Source organism: Ceratotherium simum, chromosome 13, assembly GCF_057802395.1.
Source record: "Ceratotherium simum simum isolate JZ-2026a chromosome 13, ASM5780239v1, whole genome shotgun sequence".
Classification (NCBI taxonomy): domain Eukaryota; kingdom Metazoa; phylum Chordata; class Mammalia; order Perissodactyla; family Rhinocerotidae; genus Ceratotherium; species Ceratotherium simum.
In genome coordinates, this window is record NC_141912.1 from 65,416,742 (window position 1) to 65,437,000 (window position 20,259).

Sequence of the window (20,259 nt, forward strand, 5' to 3'; positions counted from 1 at the left end):
GGAACAATGTGACTACTCAGGCCTCAGAGTTACCTCACTAGACGGGATGAGGGAGCAGAGTGCATGTTCCCCGTTGCTTCAGGACAGCTCTGTACTCCAGACGGAGCGGGCTCCCGTGGTCAGAGGAGCCCTCGGGCGAAGCAGTGCGAGGGCTGGAGCTGGGAATCGTGGCCCGCACTGGCCGACGCAGGGGAGGGACAATCCCTGAGACAATCCTTGGAAGATCACAGACCCCGACAGCACTGAGGAGGCACACGAAGTTCAAGAATGGAGGAGCCGGTATAACCAGAGCAGGACTCGGCTCACCCTCAGGCCCTGAGGGAACGAATGGGTGTTGTCAGCTGGCGAGAAGCTGACCGAGGGAGGGACAGGGCCCAGAGACTCGAGCACCTCAGAGCTAGTCTGTATGCAGTAGATGGAGGAGGGACCAGCCGTCTGGGAGCGTCTGGTTCCAGGCGGTGACTGGGCTTTACTCCAGGTGGCGTCCACATGTCTTAATCTGGTTTTTAATGATTTTGCCATTGCCCGCATCTCGAATCTCATCCAGGTGCTAGTTTGTATTAGTTTTATCTATAAAAACCAAAATCTGTTTTCTAGGGCTGCCATAGCAAAGTATTATAGGCTGGGGAACTTAAACAATAGAAATTTATTTTCTCCCAGCTCTGGGAGCTGGAAGTCTGGGGTCAAGGTGTTGGGCAGGGTTGGTTCCTTCTGAGGGCTGTGAGGAAAGAGTCTGTCCCAGGCCTCTTCCTTGGTTTGTAGACTGTCATCTTCTCCCTGTGTCTTCAGATTGTCTCCCCTCTGTAAGTTTCTGTATCCAAATTTCCTCTTTTTGTAAGGACACCAGTCATATTGGAGTGGGGTCACCCTGAGGGCTGCATTTTAACTTAACTACCTCTATAAAGGTCCTATCTCCACATATGGTCACATTCAGAGGTATTGGGGTTAAGACTTCAACATATGAATTGTTGAGGGGACATAATTCAGCCCATGACTCTCTGCCCTTCATGTCCTTCTCACATGCAGAATACGTTCCCTCCATCCCAACAGCCCCCCAACCCATTCCAGCATCAACTCCAAAATCTCACCTGAATCTCCTCTCAGTCAGACATGGATAAGACCGAGATGTGTCCCCTGCAAGGCAGAACTCCCCTCCAGCTGTCCCTGCCCCTCCTGGACTCCTGCTTAGCCATCCTGAATTTCCTCCTCTACCTGAGCTTTCTCACGTCTTGGTCCTCGCACATGCTATTCCCTCTGCCAGGACACTCTTCCTCCGTCTCTTCTGTTAGTGTTTCCGGTTCATCCATCAAGCAGATGCCTGCACGGCTTTCCTCTCCTGTGACTCCTCATGTGTCTGTCAGGGTCGCTCTTGCCTGCTTGCCCCTGTAGGAACACCGTGTCTCCCCATGATGGCACCTATCATACTCTATCTCAAGTAGCCTGTTCAATGTTCTTACCACTCTCTGGACAGGAAACCTAAGAGTGCAGGGTTCCCAAGGCGTGTGGCGTGTCACCCCTATGGCCCTGGAATGGTGCTAGGGACATAGGAAGAGGTTGGCAAATTAGCTAAAAGAAGGGAGGCAGAGGGGCGGAGAAGAGGAGAGAGAGAGAGAGAAAGGAGGTTTACATCAAGGGAAGGAGATGAGCTGACTAGGTAGAAAGCTTGGAACGCAGGCTATGACATTGTGGTCCCATCACAGCGAGGTGTCACCTTGATCAAGTGACATAACCTCACTGGGCTTCACCTGGCAAATAAAAGAGCTAGACTTTAATTTTCTTTATCTCTATGATCATGAAGTTTAAAAAAGTTTTTGCAGCATATGAGAGTGGGAATGAGAGGTGATCGGGGGGCGGGGGCTGGGCTCTGAAGGACCACCTGAGAGCCTCTTGTGTAAATACTGGTGTGAAGTTCTGTTTGAAAGAAAGTTAAATGATGAATCGGGTTTGGGGACATGGTTTGGACGTTCAACGCCTGCTCTGTGTTGCTGTCTGTGCCCACGTGTGCCTTTTGGAGACATGTTTGCTGTAACACAGGCATGGGGTATGTCATCTTGCACCACAGGCTCCTCTTTAAAGCATGAACAGTGTTACCCACGCTCAGTGTATAAGAGAGGGCAGTGGTATGAAGGCATTTATGTGAAGTCTGTTTAAATGTCTGTTTATTGTGCTATTCTGAATTATGCTGCTGTCATCAGTTATTGACTGTCTGTGATTAGAGAGCACACCCGGGGAAAGGTCCAGGGACGTCTTCTGTGGGTTAACGTGGAGGAGAAAGTGGGCAATTTGGAGTTGCACGGTGTTACTCCACACCCGAGCCTGGGAGTGATTCTGTGGTGCCGAACAGGTACCACCTTCTCACAAGGCTCGTCTCTGGTGCTGCCAGGATCACCAGGAACCTGGCAGGGGGCATTATGTTATGTGATGTCGAATCATGATGTCCCACGATGATCTCCTGAAGACATATGTGTCAGAAGAACTCCGCCCAGCTTCACTAACAGGAATTGCAAAAGACTTCTAAACAGTGAATCCTTTGAAAGGTTAAAATTTTACAAGTGACTGGTTTTGGAAATTGTACTTCTCAGAAATGTTTAGCATTTTGTTAGTTAAATTGTTTCTTCCTCTCCTAGAGAAAAGGAGACAAGGGCCTCATGGAATCCTAAGTACATGTAAAAATAATAGTGATGACAACAATCATAACAGCAAACATATATTAACTCCTTACTCTATGCCAGGTACCTTATCAAGGATTTACCTCTATTATCTCATTTAACCCTCTTGGTAACCTATGAGGAAGATTCAATTATCATCTCTGTTTCACGGATGGGAATTTCCATACAGCACAGGGAGGTTATATGACTCGCCTTTAATCTTGTTGCTGTGAGTGGTGGGGTGGAGGCTCACATCCAGGCTGTCAGGCCTAGAAACTGTGCTTGTACCCAAACATGCTGTAGTTGCATAGTGTATATATATATAGTGGATAGTGTATATATAGTGGATAGTGTATATATAGTGTATAGAAAGCAGTTGCTAAATAATCACATGCTAAAAAGTTCTCAGAAATGATGTCGAGAGAGAAACAATAGAATGAGAGGCTGAGGAAAGGGATGTTGGGTCCTGATAATACAACTAACTTTGTATTGTGTTGGGAATACTCCAAGATCAGGTACAGGAAGAAGAGAGTTTCCGCACTATTCAGTTCATTCTCAAAGGTGAGTCTATATTTGCAGGTGGGACCATGGAGAAAGTCACGCTACACCCAGGGTTTAGACAACCCCCTTTCTGGAGATATTTAGGTGCAGTTTAGAGACACACAGTGAGATAAATGATTCATGACTATCTTCTTACATATTTATGAATTTCAATGTTCCTTTTGATCTGTAGTTAGCAACGTAAAATATTTGGCTTCTTTAATTTTATTCTTTACTTTCCAGGTGCATCCGTGGCAGATTGCGCCTCATATATTTGTGACTTAATGAAATATCCCCTTGCACTTCACTGACTGAACTGGAGTGTTCTTTTTCAGGTCATTCAGTGTAATAATTAACGCTATACGTGAATCTCGGCCAGTAACTGAGTTTGTCTGACATCGTGCATTTTCAGATTTTTCCTATTAAGTGTATGTAGGTTTGTCCACCCAGCCAGCACAGATAAAGTCCAGCTATTTGTAAACTATCTGGGTCCTTCTTCTCCCTTGTTTTCATTTTAATCTCTCTCTGTGCTCGGAAGCGAACCATGTGGTTTCTCTAAGCCTGTTTCCTCTTCTGTGAAATGGAGATAGTCGTCATCTCTACGTCTTAGAGCAATGTGAGCATGCAGGAGGCTGCACATTTGCGGCTCCAGCCTAAGCCCCTTTCCTGAGGTCTAGAAACGCATACCTGCTTATTCAAATCTTCACTCAGACGTCTGGGGGGGCATCTCAGACTTAAAATGCCCTGGACCCTACTCTTGAATTTTTCCCCTCAAATAAGCTCCTTTTCTGACTTTCTAATCCCTGTAACTTACCCAGTTCCTCGGGTCATAAACTGAGGATTCACCCTTGAATCCTCTCATTCACTCACACCTTGCAGCCCATCCGTTAGCAGATTCTATGAGCTCCACCTTTGAAGTAAGTCCTGAATCTGACCTTTTCAGTGCATTCCTTGCTATCATCCTAGTCTAAGGCTCCATCCTCTTGACCAGGGCAATTGCAATAACTTCCTAACTGGTCTCTCTGGCCCCACTCTTGACCATATACAGACTTTTTCCCTCCCAACAGCAGCCAGAGTGACCTACCAAGAAAAAAATCCAGGCAATTTTTCGCTGATGAAGGCCCTAACTGCATCTGGCCCTAGCTGTGTACTCATCTTCTTCCCCTCACTCTTGCTGCCTCTGCCCACCAGCCTTCCCACTGTTATCAGTTATATCAAGCTCATTCCTGTCTCACTGCTTTGTTCTTGCTGTTGCGCTACCCAGAATATTCTCCTTTAGACTTTTACACAACTTGCTTCCTCTCCGCATTTACGTCTCTGTTCAAATGCATTTCCTGTGAAGGGAGGGGTCAAGCCCTTTCAGGATAATTCATCTAAATAGGCCCCCTACATGCCTGGCCACTCTCTGGCCATTTACTCAGCGACCACAGCACCTGCCATTTATCATGTGACTGTTTGTTTGTTTGTGTGTCCTCCCCCATCTAAAGTGTCTGCCCTTTGAGTTCAGGAACTTGTCTTATTCAACACCACATCCCCAGTGCCCACGACAGACCTCGCATGTGATGGATTTTCAATATAGATTTGTTGAAAAAAATGAATTAATGAATAGAAATTGCATGCAGCCTGGAGCATACTGAGCTCTCATAAATCTTAGCTGTTGCCCTTTACCTTTCTAATGACATGCGTTGGAAGATCAGAACGTGTTAAATTCTCATTATTGTAAGTCAGGCACGTTCACTTAAGTTTACTTATGTATCCCCCACGACGTCTGTTAGGTCAACGTTTCCATTTCACAGAGGGGGTGACCGAGGGGTTAGAACGACGTATAACTTGCCACAATGGCATTATCTTAGAAGCTCAGAGTTGGCCCAAACTCTCGTGTCTGTGTCCAGTGACCATGCGGCACAAGGTGATTGAATGGAAAGGTCGCCACTCTTCTGACAGCAAGTGTGATCTGGCCAATGTCACAGCCCAGTAGGTGCTCTTCTTCCTTTACTGCGTAGTGTTCCTACCTGGAAGAAGGCACAACATCGCATGGGGCAGGAGCTGGTCCACAGTATCTGCCGTGCTAGAACCAGACGTCCAGCGTGATCCTGTGCTCCGTCCGCCTCCCTGTCACTGCCAGGAAAACAGCTTCAGCTCTTCTTCCTTTTGACCTTTATTTGTAGGGTTTTTAAATTTTTTTTTTTTTTACTGATTTTCAGTCTATATGGTATGCTGAGTTATTATGCAAGCCAATTTGACACAATTTCGCTCACGAAATTTCACTATGCTTAAGTACTAGTAGATAAAATCTTTCCTTCATTCTTAGGTGCTAATTGTGGGTCTTTTCGAGTTGTCCTCAAAGGCAGAAGACAGGTGCAGCAGAGAAAGCAGGGAGTAATAAAGCTGGCAGAGATGATGGGGTGGGGACAGTAAATGAGGCAGAAACAGTTGGAAGGAATGAAAAGATCCAGGAGAGGTGACAGGTCTGCGACAGTGTCATCAGTGATGAACAAGAAGAGGCAATGTCTGTGATGAATTTACAAGGAGCCACCAGCCCTGGGGCTGAAAGGGACTGAACTGAGCAAGCAGAAGGGGAAGAAAGCTCCAGAAATAATGGCGAATCTAGAGAGCAGTCCAGGCTGCAGTAGATGGTGAGGGTTGGGAATAAGGCAGTTAATGAAGTACAGTGGAGGTCACAGTGGCTGTCACAGCTAAGGCGGGAATGCGCCATCGTCGTGCTGTGGGAGCAGGAGTTGAACGCTGTTCTGAGCTGGGGGAGAAACGGGAGCTACGCCTCATTTTCCCTGCTGCTGGCTTTACTGCTCTGAGAGGGCCAGCAGCGCTGGTGCTTTGCAGCTGTCGGGGCTGCTGTGGCGGACGACTCTGAAATCGCAGCAGCTTCCGCTGTGGCGGTGCAGAGCGGGAGGCAGCTGAAGGCCTGAGCCGTCAGGCAGCTGGAAGACCACAGCTCGCTGGCCGAGTTCTCCACCCGAGGTCTCCGATGGCTTGTGGAGTCTGTAAGGACAAATCAAAAAGTGCTTGCGAAAAAGCCAGATTGAAATTATTTGAGGAAGCTGTTAACTCTGCAGCTTAGTGCTGCGGCAACGGTAAAATGGAAAATATATGTTTCAGGATTTCTCAAGAGGCCCCAATTGTTTCTGTTTCTGTTGAACATGCAAACCAGCGCTTTACCTCCTGAGCGCGGGCGCTGACGTGGCCCACCTTGTGATCCGCACCCATGATTGCTGACCAGAACCCTCCTCCTCCCTGATGCTCCTGAGAGGGGAGGCCATCTCTCTCGTTCTCACGGCATCTTTGGGTGTGGGGCCAGTCACGTGGTTTCCCTGTTTCACTAGTGAACTGAGGCACGGGATGAAAAGTGTGTCTGAGGCCGGTAGGGCAGCCAGGACCCCTCCTCTCCATCCAGGCTTTCTTGCTTTTGTCCTTTGATCGTGGTTGGTTTGCTTCGGTTTCGTTTGCATGTGTTGGGGAGTGGCGGGAGGGTGCTGACCGGGTGCTCAGACAGCTGCATGAATTGCTGCTCCCTGGAAACCAGGTCTTGCACTTTAGTCATGTTTTCAGAAGTTTCAGGATGCGTTTTAATTTGACACAGTCCTCTTGTTTGTCATAGCTTCTCCTTTTCTCCTTTAGCACCTTGCATATCATCCTCTTACATTAATTTATTTATTCAGGTAACGTGCTTGGATATCCACTATGTGCTAGGCACGCTCCTAGGTACTAAGACTATAATGGTGCGCAAGATAGTGTGTAAAAATGTACATACACAGACAATTCTCGGGTCATTTTATGAAATAGGTTGAAATCTGCCATTTTGAAATAGACAAAATGGAAAAACATATGACTTATTTTAATACCTTTTCGTTGATTAACACTTATTGATCTCTGATGATGAATGACACAGCAGTGTCAGCACTAAGGAGCTTTCAGTCGACTGGGGGAAGGGCACTGTAGTAAATTACTTCTACACACAGTGAGCCTATAGTGAAGTCTATAAGGTGGATGCTCTGCCCGTGTTGCTTACCACTCTATTCCCAGCACTTCGCCATAAAGCAGTAAAGGTACTCTTCAACAGAAAATAAAAAATTCTTGTTAACAACAGTGAAGTCCAGTTTTAGAACTTGTGCTGCACAAGAGTAACCTCCAGGGAGCATTTTCAGGATAGACAGTCCCCGGCCTCTCTCCTGAGCCACTGAACCCAATTTTGGGGGAGACCCCAGGTTCTGTCTTTCTACATGCTCTTCAGTGTTTTATCGCTGAGCCTGAGTTGTAAGGGACTGACCTGGGAGAAGTTTCTTGGTGCACATCAAGGGCTTTGACGAAGGCCTGTCCTTCACGTCACTTTCAGTAATGACTCAGACCAGGAGTCAGCAAACCATGGCCCATGGGCCAGCCCACCACCTCTTTGTGTGGCTTATGAGGTCAGGGTGGCTTTTACATGTTTAAAAGATTAAAGAAAAGCAAAAGAAGAATAATACCTCATAACACTTGCGAGTTACATGGAATTCATATTTTGGTGTGTACAAATAAAGCACAGTTGTCCTTGTTGGTTTTGCGTTATCCACGCCTGCTTTCCCACAATGGCAGCGAGTTGAATAGTCAGACAGAGGCTGTATGGCCTGCAAAGCATAAATATTTACTATCTTGCCCTTTACAGAAAAAGATTGCTTATCCCTGTGATGGAAAGAGAATATTCACTACATATGTCACAAGATATGAATCTGGGAAAAAGAGTAAGTTAGATGAGATATTTACTGTCCAAAAGGTTCTTGTCACTATGGAGACATGGGCCAAATCTAGCAAGATGAGATACAAGAGCTAGGATAGTAAGGTCCTACATGTTGGCCTGAATAAAACAACCACACAATTATGAGCAATTTAGCTTTCAGACATGTACAAATGACATAGGAATTTTAGTTGACAGTAAGTTCAAATAGATGTCAATTGTGTGATTATGACCACTAAAAATAGAACGTGCTGTGGACCTTAAATAGGAGTGTAGTGTATAAAATAAGGAATGCTAAGATTACACCTAAATAATTGATTTCCGTTTGGAGTGTCCTACTTTCAGGATGGAAGAGATATCTGAAGTATTTTCAAGGGGAGCTATTAAGGTAGCGAATGGATACAAAATCATGCCAGATGATAAATGATTTAGCCTGAGGAAGAGAAGGCTCTGTGGGGACATAACAGATAATACTCCTCAGATATTTGGATTAATATCATGTGGGAAAAGGATTAGGTTTATTCAGTGTGGGCCAAAGGGGTAAAGCCAGATATAGGTGGAGAGTGCAGGATATTAGCCTCAATATAAATAAATACTTACACTAATTATCGTTCAGTTGTGGAATTATCTGCCTCACAGGGTAATTCCTTTATCTCCCTGGAAGGTGTAGATAGAGCCTGGGAGAACTCTGAGTCAGGATGTTGCTGGGGATTCCAGGATCAGAAGGGAATTTAGATTAAATTGCATGTAAGATCTCTCTCAACACTAAGTGTCACAGAATAATTTTATGCCATGCCTGCATTTTGATATTCCCTGTGTGTTCATTGAGCATCGAGTATTTGCAGAATATTCTGTTTATAATTATGAAGGATGCAAAGGGAATCCATGATATGACTTGGGGACACAAAGGAGCTTTGCAAACAAGACATAAACACATAAAACATCAGGAGGAGTGATATATAGACTGAAATTCTATAGTCGTTCAAAGAGAGTGGGATCAGTGAAGACTTCAGGAAGGAGATGGGCTCTGAACACTATAAAGATTGGTTTTAATTTGGGTCGGCGGTGGTAAGAACACTGAGGCTCTGGGTGAGGAGACCGGCGTGAGCAGTTATCAGTCAAGGAGGGGAAAGTTAGGAGATGCGTATGGTGGAGAGAAAAAAATGTTTGCTGGAACAGCATTCATCCATTATTCATTCAATACTTAAGGAGCACGTACTATGGGAAACCACAATGCAGTGCAAGAAGTTACGAAGATGAATAAAATAAAGGTTCCTGCCCTCAGGGAGCTCCCGGCCCAGTAACAGGAAAACCAGCGTCAGTTCCTCTCTACAGTAGCTTAATTTCTGGGTGATTCAGTCAGAAGAGGAGTTACTGGAAATTTCTTAAACTGGCTTGTTCCAGCTTAAAAACAACTCACCAACACTCATTCAACAAATATTTGTTGAACTTCTGCGTTGTTCTGGCTGCTTGGGATACGTCAGTGGACAAAATACAGCCCCCGCTGACCAGAATGTGGCTAAACATATTTTTTGTTATTCCCTGGTCCTTCCAGAAACGTAGAACGTTATTTATTGTTTTACAAACTTTGAGAAGGCAAAATTAATAGAGAAATAGCTTTTTGAGCTTTCAGAAGGATATTTAGAGCTGTGTCTGTGAAGAAGATGGTGTGAAATAGCCATGTCTCTTTAAACCTATGCTCCTTTCTTGAGCAGCATTGGTATTTTGTCATCCATTCCATTTTGTTTTTGTTTTTGTTTTTTAGCACCTGCAAAATTTAAACTGGGAATTTCATCCTTTGTGTCTCAGCTCTTGTCACTCTAAATGTCTCTTGTGCAAATCTGTATTGGCTCTTCGTAGAAATAAGATGCAAATCATATCCTTGCAGAGCTGAACACTTATCTGGATGAAATCAGAACAAATACTTGAAGGTTAAAACTGGGATTCATTGCTTAGCAGAATAGAGAGAAAAACACTGAATACAACGTGAATTTTCCACTGAGATGAATTCAAAATACAAGCCCAAAACTCAGTAGAGATAAAAATACTTCTCATGCCAAAAGATGGATTTTGATATCTAGAGCCAGATATCAGACATTTCTCAGCTATTTTTCTTTCATGTGAAATTTAATATTGAGTGTCTAATTGCTTCTCATTGTTGAAAAATGCCATATTAAATTTCACAAAGGCAGGCACATTAACTCTGGTGTACCGGTCAAATGACCAGACACAAAGAGCGGCTTCTGGGGTCACCAAACAGAACCTCGTATTCTAGGAGTGAGCGCCCTGGGTGTGCCCAGCTCTGCCCGCCTCTATGGAGTTGACTTCCCTGCCCACAGTTGCTCATCTGTTAGCACCATGAGCCTATGAACATCACTCTGCAGGCAGTTGCTTTGACCCATTAAATAAACATCAGAATATTATATTCCCTGTTTATTTCAAAGAAAAAAAATTCTCCTTTATGTGTCCAAGAACTTAAAGTGACCACACATATTACTACATTATAAATTTGGGTTTTTTTAGTACTCTGATAAATTTTCAAGAGAATTGGTTTCCTTTACTGTCCTACATAATGTATGATATATGCTTAAAATCATTAATCTGAGAAGATTCCGTAGACTGCCAAAGGGTCCATAACGCAAAAATGGTTCAGAACCCCCACATCCTGTACGTGACTTGTGAGGGAGTGGGGCTCTCCCCCTGATCCGTTCTCCTTGGCTTCTTACGGTGTCCTCTTAAGAGAGAGGCAGGGCCCTGGCCACATATACTAAAAAGATTCATGAACAAAAGTACCTACAAAGCAACCTTCATTCACTTAATAGATCATATTACATAGCTGGTGTTCATAGTTATTTTTATTTTGTTGATAGATCTTTTGTTTCAAATCTAGACAAAAACACAAACAAAAAACTGATGTTAAAAATCAGCGTTAGAGGGGAACCTGTGTCCGCTGGCAGGCCAGCATCCTGAAGATGGCTGAGCAGGTAATGAGAGTATGTATGTTGTTGCTGCAGTTTGGTGGTGACCGGCTGTACAGTGAGCCCTTTCCAAGGGTGTGAACTGAGCTCTGGGTGGAATGTCCATCACTGATGTCGTACACAGGAGGCCTGACGCCGAACAGAGCTCTGCAGGGGTGTGCGTAGCCGTGTGGAAAGGAGAGGCTGGGAGGAGGGGCGGGATCCTCCCGAAGGGCAGAGTCCACCCTCAGAGATGGTCTTGAGGGGATTCACAGTATCCTTTGGGACCAGAGAGGCTGCTTTGTGTCTTGTTCTGATGATGGTGAGTTTCACTTTCCACTTCTGATTGGACTCTGATGTGAAGAAAGGTCCTCCCGGCGTGAAATGAGGTTAACAAATTATTATTAGTGAAGTTAAAAATGACTATTCTGCTTTACTAAGAATAGATTAATAAAAACAGGATGTTTACAAGCCCCAGATCACAATTCTCATCCGTTCTCTAAAAATCCTATCTGCAGGTACCTAAATAGCACAAAAGGCCAAATAAATTATGTCTGTATCTGTCAAATAACTCTGAATAACTTTTTGATTTAATTAGTAAGGGTTGTTTTTACAGAATTCTACCACAAAGGCTATTCTTTTTAGACTAGACTTTTAAAATATCCACTCAAATAGGAGAAAAGTAAAACATTTTTTAATAAAAACATAAACAACCAATGATTTGAAAAACTAGAATTAATTTTGCTTACTTCAAATGCTGTGATGTAACTGCAAATGAATTTTACAATCACTCGCTTGTTTCTTGTGAACATGTGACCTGTTTGCCCAAGTGTAATTATATGTGACCAACATTTCTTGTAATATTAAATATTCACGGGGAAACTTGAAGGATTTTTTAAAACTTTTTATACTTAGGAGTTGACCCTTATATTAATCATTATGACTTGAGAATATTTTGAATTACATTAATTACTGCTGTTTATTAAGCACTTTGGTGTGTGGCAAAGGCTGCACCAGACTTGGCTGAGCTCTTCTCGTTTGGCCCCACAGCAACACTGTGGGACAGCAACTTCATCGCCCCCATTTGACAGATGCCCCACACTGGGGGACTTAAGTAACAGGAATCTATTTCTCGAGGTTCTGGAGGCTGGAAGCAAAAATCAAGGTCTCCGGAGAGAGCTCTCTTCTGGCTTGCAGACAGCTGCCTTCTCACGTGTCCTCGTGGTGGAGAGACCTCGAGGTCTGGTCTCTTCCTCTTCTCCTCAGGGCTCTAATCCAGTCACAGAGCCCCACCCTCATGACCTCATCTAAACCCAGTCACCTCCCAAAGGCACCATCTCCAAACATCCCCCACGTGAGGGGTTAGGGCTTCAACACATGACTTTCCGGGAGGGCACACACATCTGGTTCCTAACACTCAGGGTTTAAGGAGGTAAAATAATTTGCTTAAAGTGACAGAGCTAATAAGTGGTCAAAGATGGGGTGGGCCCCAGAAACTTGCTGAAATAATGCTTCATGTTGGTGTGACGGCTTGAAACAAGCCTCAGCTTGACTTTTCTTCACCGCCCTCACCCTAAGCATGCTGTCAGAGAGCCCTGTGGCTGGCCTCTCCCTGGACGCTTGCTTGTGGTCTGATCTCCACAACAGAATGATCCCCTCAGTTCTCAGCCTCCTCAGGTCAGTTAGTCACTCGGAACCCTGCATTGGCCACCCCTCCCACTTAGAGGAGATTGAAAGTCCCCTCTGGTCCTGAAGGTCTGCCTGACATCACTTGCCTGTGACCTTGTCCCAGGTCCCTCCGCACTCTGTCCTGCTGCCCCCACCCAAGCTCTTTCCTGCGGGCCTCTGCGCACCCTCCTCCCTCTGCCTGGAATCCCCCTCCCAGACAGGCAGGCACGTTCCTCCAGGTTCTTCAGGACTCTGCTCCTCACTCAGTCTCCCCAACCATCCTGCCTGTGTAACCATGCCCTCCCCTGCCAGCACTGCCCTGTCGGTTAGCCTCTTCCTCGTCCTCATGGCGGGAGTGCTGCCTGCTGGCACTGTGCTGTAGGTTCTCTTGTTACTGTGTGTCACGCCTGCCCCCCAGGTGAATGCAGGTTCCTGTGAACAGACTTAGGTGTCTGACCAGCACCGCAAACAGTGCCCGGCAGGTAGTAGATGCTCAGGCATTGTTTGTCAAATTTACAAATTGATGCATGATGACTCTGAGACGTCAAATGTTGTCACTCCTACAGAGGTGAAGGAGCTGGTCCTCATAGGGGCTCAGGGCTCTGTCTCAAGTCCCCAGCAGGTGCGAGGCAAAACCAGGGCTCACCCAGGTCTTCGTTCCTTCAGGGTCTTTCCATCACGGGCCCCCACCCTGTCCTGTAGGGGCACAAAGTAAGGAGCACACCTTGCTGTTATGAAGGGGAAGGGGTGAGAGGGGACTGAGATTTGCTGAGTGTCAGGTCTGTGTCTGGTGCTGCACTAGGTGACCTCTACAATCCTCAGAGGTGACGATGATTACCCTCAGTTCACAGACAGAGAGAGTAAACTGCAAACGGTCCCCATCACCTGTTCACATCACCCAGCAGGTTGCTGCAGAGCCTGTTTGAGACCTGGCTTCCGAGGGGCAGTAACACCCTTACCCAGGAGGTGCTGCCCGGGCCCTTGGTGGACGCACTTCTCTGGGCCTTCATTAACTCAGAGGGAAAGGAACGGGAGGGCTTCGCCTTAGACCAGAGCAAAGCTGTCTAGAATTTATAAAACACCTTGCCTGGTGCCCTTGTGCTTCTGTTAACTGAGGGTTTTCAAAGCTGAAACAGAAACCAGAAACCTCTGGGTTTTGAAAGCAGTGTGTTGCAAACTATAACTCACGTGTTGTCAAAGCCAAGAGTATTTATACACGAAGCCGGCAGCCTCATCCCTGGGTGAAGCTGGGATGATGTGGTTCCAGTGGCCTTTGAAATGTATTTTTGCACAGACACTAGAAGGGTGAGCAGCAGGGTGGCACAGAGACAGATCAGCAGAGCTCCTCGCCAGGCTGTGTGAATTATTTTTGGGCAGGAGACATATCCACACCGGGGTCTGATGTGAATAATTAACGTGAAGTGGTCCCTCTCTGCCTGTGTCACTGTGAGCCTCCGTCCTCTCCCTCTTTCTTCCCTGCTGCATTTCTAGGGGTCTCATGCATCGTCCATCTCCAGATCACCCTTTCACTGTGAAACGTTTTCTTGTTATGTTGGCAAAGGATTCCTGTCCTCACAGAACTTACTGGAGGTGGCTGCCGTGGCCGCGCCCGGGGCTCACGTGCAGAGGCCTGGGGCTGCCGCGGCTCCACCTTCCCCGGGGGCCCGGCTCCCCAGAGTGGTGAGCCAGAGGCTCATGTGCAGATTCCCTGGCGTCCGTGTGGGGAGGTGATGGGTGGCGGCAGCAGGGCTCTCTTGAGTCCACAGCCTGCTTACTGACTGAGAACCTCCACGAGGCAGGCGCTTTCCCCCAGACTTAGGAGAAGCAGAAGCAAAAATGAAACAAGAAAAAATAAAATAAAACCAACCAAACAAAAACAAGTTGATTAAGGGATTATTCGAGGAAGCATGTCCTGGGCGTGTGAACCGGTTTCCCGTTCCTTCTGTATCTGTATTTATAGTGTTGCACAAGGAGAGCTCATGCTAAAATGAAGACCTCGAGGCTCTGCAGTATCCTGGATCCTCTGTCGAGGCTGAATACACACACACACACACGCACACACATGCGTACCACACACACATGCACATGCGTACACACATGTACACACACGTACACGTGCATCTGCGCACACACACACTGCAGACTAAGGCATTTAGTGTGTTTGGGAAAGTTAACTTTATCAGAACACCACAATTTAGGTTTCTAAAAATATCTAAGAGAAGATGGAATCTATTACAAAAACATTATTTAAAAAATGTTAAAAGGTAGAGCTGTGTTGTTCCCCCACAGAGCCTGCGCTCTAATGACCATTTGAAATCCTCCCCCCTTTCATCTGTAGTGTGGACACCAAGGTTGTGACCACCGGGTCAGAGGAAATGAAGGGGCTGCGAGAGCCTGTGAGCCTCAGATTCCGGACGTGAGACGGCCGTGCTTTCACGTAGCCCGCACGTGGTCAGTAGAACGTATAAAATTTCTGGTCATTGTAAAGCGATCCAGTGCATCAGTTCCCGTCTCCCTTGAGGCCTCGGTAATGGCCGGATTTCAGAGGTTGGGTCCTTCCTCCGTGAGGCCAGCAGAGCACAAAGGACTTGGGGTATTTTTAGCTATGAGGTGACCTGTCGTCACACCTCTGCGTGTCCTCCCTTTGTGTGGTCATTCCTTCGGGGACAGTTTTCCCTGGTGTCCCTCAGCCCGAGAAAGCTGAAACTCCTCACCTTTATGATTGTGATTGGGCAGATGTTGTCTGTCTGACAGTGAGAAAAGAGGTACAGCGTGAAGCAGAAAATGGAACCCAAGAATCAGTCATGAAAGCACAAACATGGTGCCCGCACAGGCTCTGGGAAGACTCAGAGCCACGGAAAGGAAGCAGCAGCCCCTCCAGGCCCCAGCTCTGGCCAAGCCTCCGTCCTCTCTGACCTGGGCACCGCAGGCCTGCTGAGGGCCCACTGCTTCCACCGCCCGCCGTCTCCCAGGGCAGCAGGGGGTACATAGAAGTCCACTCATCTGATTCCTCCCTTCAGATCTTCCAGTGGCTCCCATTCACCCAAAGGAAAAGCCAAATCCTGTCGTGCCTTGGGAGACCCCCAGAACCTGCCCCAGCCTCTTCAGCCTCTCCCATCACTCTGCCAACTGACTCTCCTCAGTCTCCCCAGACAGGCTCCCGCCTCAGGCCTTCACAGTTGCTGTTCCCTCTGCCAAGTCACACCCTTCATGACTTGCTCGCTCACCTCCTTCAGGTCTCGAGTTTCTCCTGACTCCCCACTTATACTTTAAAACTCAGGGAAATCGATGGTAGCAATACATTACTGAGCTAAAGCATTTTCAATTGTGCTACTGGGTTTTACCCTAAGAGGAGCAAAGGGCAATAAAACTTAAAGAGAAGAGGGAGGAGAGTCCTCCTGAGGACTGACCAGTCCTGGGCCGCTGCGCTGAATAGCCTCCAGTTCAGTCACGCTCAGTGTTTACTGGTTGCCTGTTCTGCGGGGCTGGAGGCAGGGTGACTGAGTTGGGTAAGAGGCTTGGAACCCAGATTTTAGGGTCAAGATGATCTATCAGAGGAGATTAATCAAATACTCAAGAGAAGTAACCACAAAGAAGCAGAGTGTTGCTCATAAGGGAAGTATCACAAAGTGTTCTCCTTTTGACCAATTGGCACAGAATTGGTCCGATTGTTGAGCTGCAGTTCGATTCTGCTTGACTTGATGGGATCCTTTCAGGGATACAAACTGCAAGATTTTCTGTTCAGGGTTCTGGCATGTTCTATGGGATTAAATGCAGGTCACGTCCAGAGCACCTCGATACTGTTCAAAGTTCTTCATAGATAATGCACTATTATAAAAGGTGAAATGGACTATTTCTAGCTTTGTGTGTCCTGTGATTAGTGAAAGCTGATTATGACACATTTTTAGTATCTAAATATAGCATAAGATGGTGAGTTTTAAAATAGACTTGATTATTCCCAGGCCGTGGCTGGTGAGGGTGGAACAGCCTGTCTGGAGTTGATTAAACGGTGGTTGGGGTTCTGGGTCACGCGGGGGAGCTGCAGCGTGCATATACTTTGGTATAAATTTAAAATTCTTCCGATATTCTGTGGAATTTTAGCTTCCACATTTGCAAAGCCATTGAACTATCTGCTTTATGATCTCTCTTTCCTGGGTATAAAAGAACCTAAGTTATTTACAACACCTGAGATATTATTTAGATGATAGTTGGGTCTTAAATGCATATTAACAATGTATTTTAATTAAAGGATGAAAACAGATGTCACCATTAGCAGATATAATGGGAAGGAAATTACATCTTGTCACTTGTCTTGAAATGCACTCTAGAATGGTTTAGAAAACACTCTACCTAATGATGGCTGACTAATTCAGTGTGCTGTGCGAGTAAAGTCCAGGAAGCCTGCATTTCTCTGTTTTTCAAACATGAAGAAGAAGAGGCCTTTTTGGAATAAATTTCTTGTTCCTCAGATATTTGATTTAGGCTTTAAAGTAGGATATTTGCTGGTGCAGCTTTCAAAAATCTGAACTCCACCTAGACTGTGTTTCGTAGTTCTCCATCCTACTTGCATATTGTGGTCCATTAAATAATATTAGATGTCACAGAACAAGAACAGATGCTTTCTCTGATTTTTGTTCACTCTTTTCTCCATACATTATAAAGTAACCAGCATTTTACAGAGTCTTTACTAATTGTCCCACACGTCCCTAGGTGTCTCACATGTATTGGCCATTTTAATCCTCACAACAACCCTGTAAGTAGGTGGGCATTATTGTCTCCATTTTACAAATGAAGAAGTGGGGTCTTTCAGTGTTAAATGACTTGCCAGACCACAAAGTTAGTAAGAGGAAGAGCCCAGGAAAGATTTGAACCCAGGAAATCTGGCCCCAGAACTCCTGGGCTCTGCTGTCTTCTCAAATATTGACACACACGTGGCTTAGATCCCAAACCAAAGACATATGTGGGTGCACTCGCTTCCTGGGGGCAAGCAGCAGGTAACGCCTGTCTGTGCCGTATGCAGAGCAGGGTTGACATGTCTTCGTTACCCCTCTCTGGGGATAGGTGGGTGATACAGAACCTCTGACCAGGTGAGACAGGGACGTTCCGAGTGGCCAAGTAGAGAGGCTGGTAAATGGACTGGGCGAGCACTAAGCTTGACCGACAGAAGAACTGTCCCTGGGAACAGAGTCATTCGAAGTCTGCAGACTAGTGGACACTGTGCTTCTCATGTATCCTTTCTGGCCCTGTGATTTCTGGGAAACAAAGAAGCTCACAGAGTTTTACGGGGCCACTCACATTCTAAAGGAATTGCTCTGATCAAATATTGCAAACATAAGATAGTGAATCTTTGTCCAAGGCACATTGAAAAGTCCCCTTAGCCACCCAGATAATGTTTTATCATTCAAGACAACAGGGAGCAAAACCCCCTAGCTAATAAGAAGGATGCATTCAATGTGCATAAATTTATCAGACGTTAAAAGTGAAAGGAGAAACAACTATGACATATCAGAGTTTTCTTTCCATCATTAATTCATCCACTGTTTCAGAGCGTTGGGAACACTTGTGATTTTGGCAATCTACATTTCTCAGTTCAAAATAACGTGTTGATAATACTCTTTTTTAAAATATCAGATTTTAGAATCCGCTTTTTTTTCTGTTTGTGTGAATTAGCAATGACCATTAAAAAATGCTGAAAAAATGTTTACACAAAATTGTGCGTCCCCCAGTGGTTGTGTCTCCTGCACTTTCCACAGGACAAATTACGCTGGTGGGCTCACCTTTCTCTGACGGTCGTCTTATGAGGTGAGGGAGCTTGTTGCCTCTTCTTGGTGCTCTGTTGGTGGCTGAGCTATGGCACTCATACTGGCACCTTCTGCCGGGACACGCGCCGGGCGTGGCTGCTTCCCCAAGTTACCAGCCAAGTGTCCTCAGAAACTTAAGAGCCAAGTGCTTTCTTCCCTCATGGATTATCTGTGTCTACGTATAATATAAGAGCTCACATTTATTGACCTCTTGCCACTGTGCTGTGATCTCAGTTAACCCTCCTGATGATCCTATGAAGTTGCTAATAGTATCGCCAGTCTGCAGATGAAAAAACCGAGGGATACAGAGTTCAAATAATTTCTTCATGATCATGAAGCTAAGAAATAGTTAGAACTAGATTTGACCCTGCCCAGGCCAGCCTCAGACTTGTGCCTAAACTATTATATCCAATCCCTTCCAAAAAGCATCCAGTTGTGGAGTTGGTTTGATTTTTCCCTCCCTATGGTCATAAAACATAGCAAGTCTGGTGAGAACAGTCAAGAATACAGCAAAGGCCAGGTTTGCAGTGTGCTGTGCATTCCAGACGACACAGGTATGAAGTGTTCACTTCACACTGCGGCTGATCAGATGTGTAGACACTGCTTCTTCTAAGTGGCTACACAGGAGTCTGCCCTTTCTATAGTGGGTAGATCAGGTTGACTGATCAAAGGAAACATTCCGGAAAAGTCCACAGGGAATGTAGTTAGACCCATTTAATATTGATCGATTACGTATTTATCCTATGGGTGGCCCTAACATTACCTGTTAACTTATTTTCTTAAAAATGAACTTCACGCTTTTCTAAAATTCCATTCCTCCTTAATGCCCCACTGGCTGCCCTATCTCTGCTTCCCTGAATTTTCTTCTGCGCTGTGCCGTGAGTGAGATCACCTGTCAGCCAAGTGTTAGGATGACTCTTTCTGGTGCCAGGTTTCCAGTTTTACGCCTCTGATGTATCTTGACCATTAGGAAGCAGTGATGTTCCATCGTCTGGGAACGGTATTTCTAGGACCCACTGCACGAGCTTCTGCACGTGGGGACTCACAGCCCTCAGGGGCATGGGGAAGGTGCTTCCTGGGAGAAGACGCGGAGCCCATGTGTCGGCCTGTGCTGGTGGGCCTCTGTGTCCTCAGACGTCCTCACTTAATGTGCTCGGGAGTGGCCTCCCACGGCAAACTGGAAAGGTGTCAAAGATATATGCTTGAAGACGGCGGCAGCTGTGAACACCAGTAGCCCCTGAGCCAGCTCCCCTCTCCCTATTTGGGCTCAGAGCTCCCAGGACGCATGGGACCTGACTGCATGGACCGCAGTGTTAGGGGTTCTTACAGGAGGACGGAAAACACAAGAAAACATGAGGCTAAACCCTTCATGTGTAATGTTTAAAAGGGCAGGTAGAATGAGTCCTCCACAAAAGAGCAGAAACTGCAACACTTTATAAATTTCTCTTTTGTTCTTTTTCTGCCACCTCTGAAAACACATTTTTTTTCTAATAAGTTACATTCCCTGTTGATTGTACTAATTTTCTTTAACACACTAGATGTTTCAGAGAAAAATAGTTTAAATAACTTGAAAGAATTAAATGTAGACATAAAACTCTCTAGTGCCATCTGCTGGACATTAGCAATAAGTAAAAAGTATACTCATTTTAAACTAAAGACTATGGTTTTAGACAAACTGAACAATAATTTTTAAACTGTAGTAATTTTTAAAAATTACTCAATAGTATCTGAGGTAAGTTTGTGAACTACTGAAATGTTTAGAATATATGTATCATTTATGTAAAATATCTATAATATCTATATTTTGTGTATAATAATGTATTATTATTATAACTTTTTTTTGAGGGTAAACATTTTTTATAGACTTTATTTTTTAAAGAAGTTTTAGGTTCACAGCAAAACTGAGCGGAAAGTAC

The 20,259-nt window shown here is 45.5% G+C and overlaps 1 protein-coding gene across 5 annotated transcripts in view; it reads left to right on the top strand.

Moving 5' to 3' along the window:
- Positions 1-20,259, top strand: part of RIMS1 (regulating synaptic membrane exocytosis 1) — a 442,630-nt gene that overhangs the window by 169,505 nt on the left and 252,866 nt on the right. The window contains exon 7 of one of the 5 annotated variants that reach the window (XM_087438805.1): positions 8,960-8,963. The exons of the other annotated variants lie outside the window; for them this stretch is intronic. Within the exon in view, the coding sequence (XP_087294931.1) occupies positions 8,960-8,963 (4 nt within the window). The remainder of the gene's footprint in view (positions 1-8,959; positions 8,964-20,259) is intronic. 5 annotated transcript variants of the gene reach the window in all.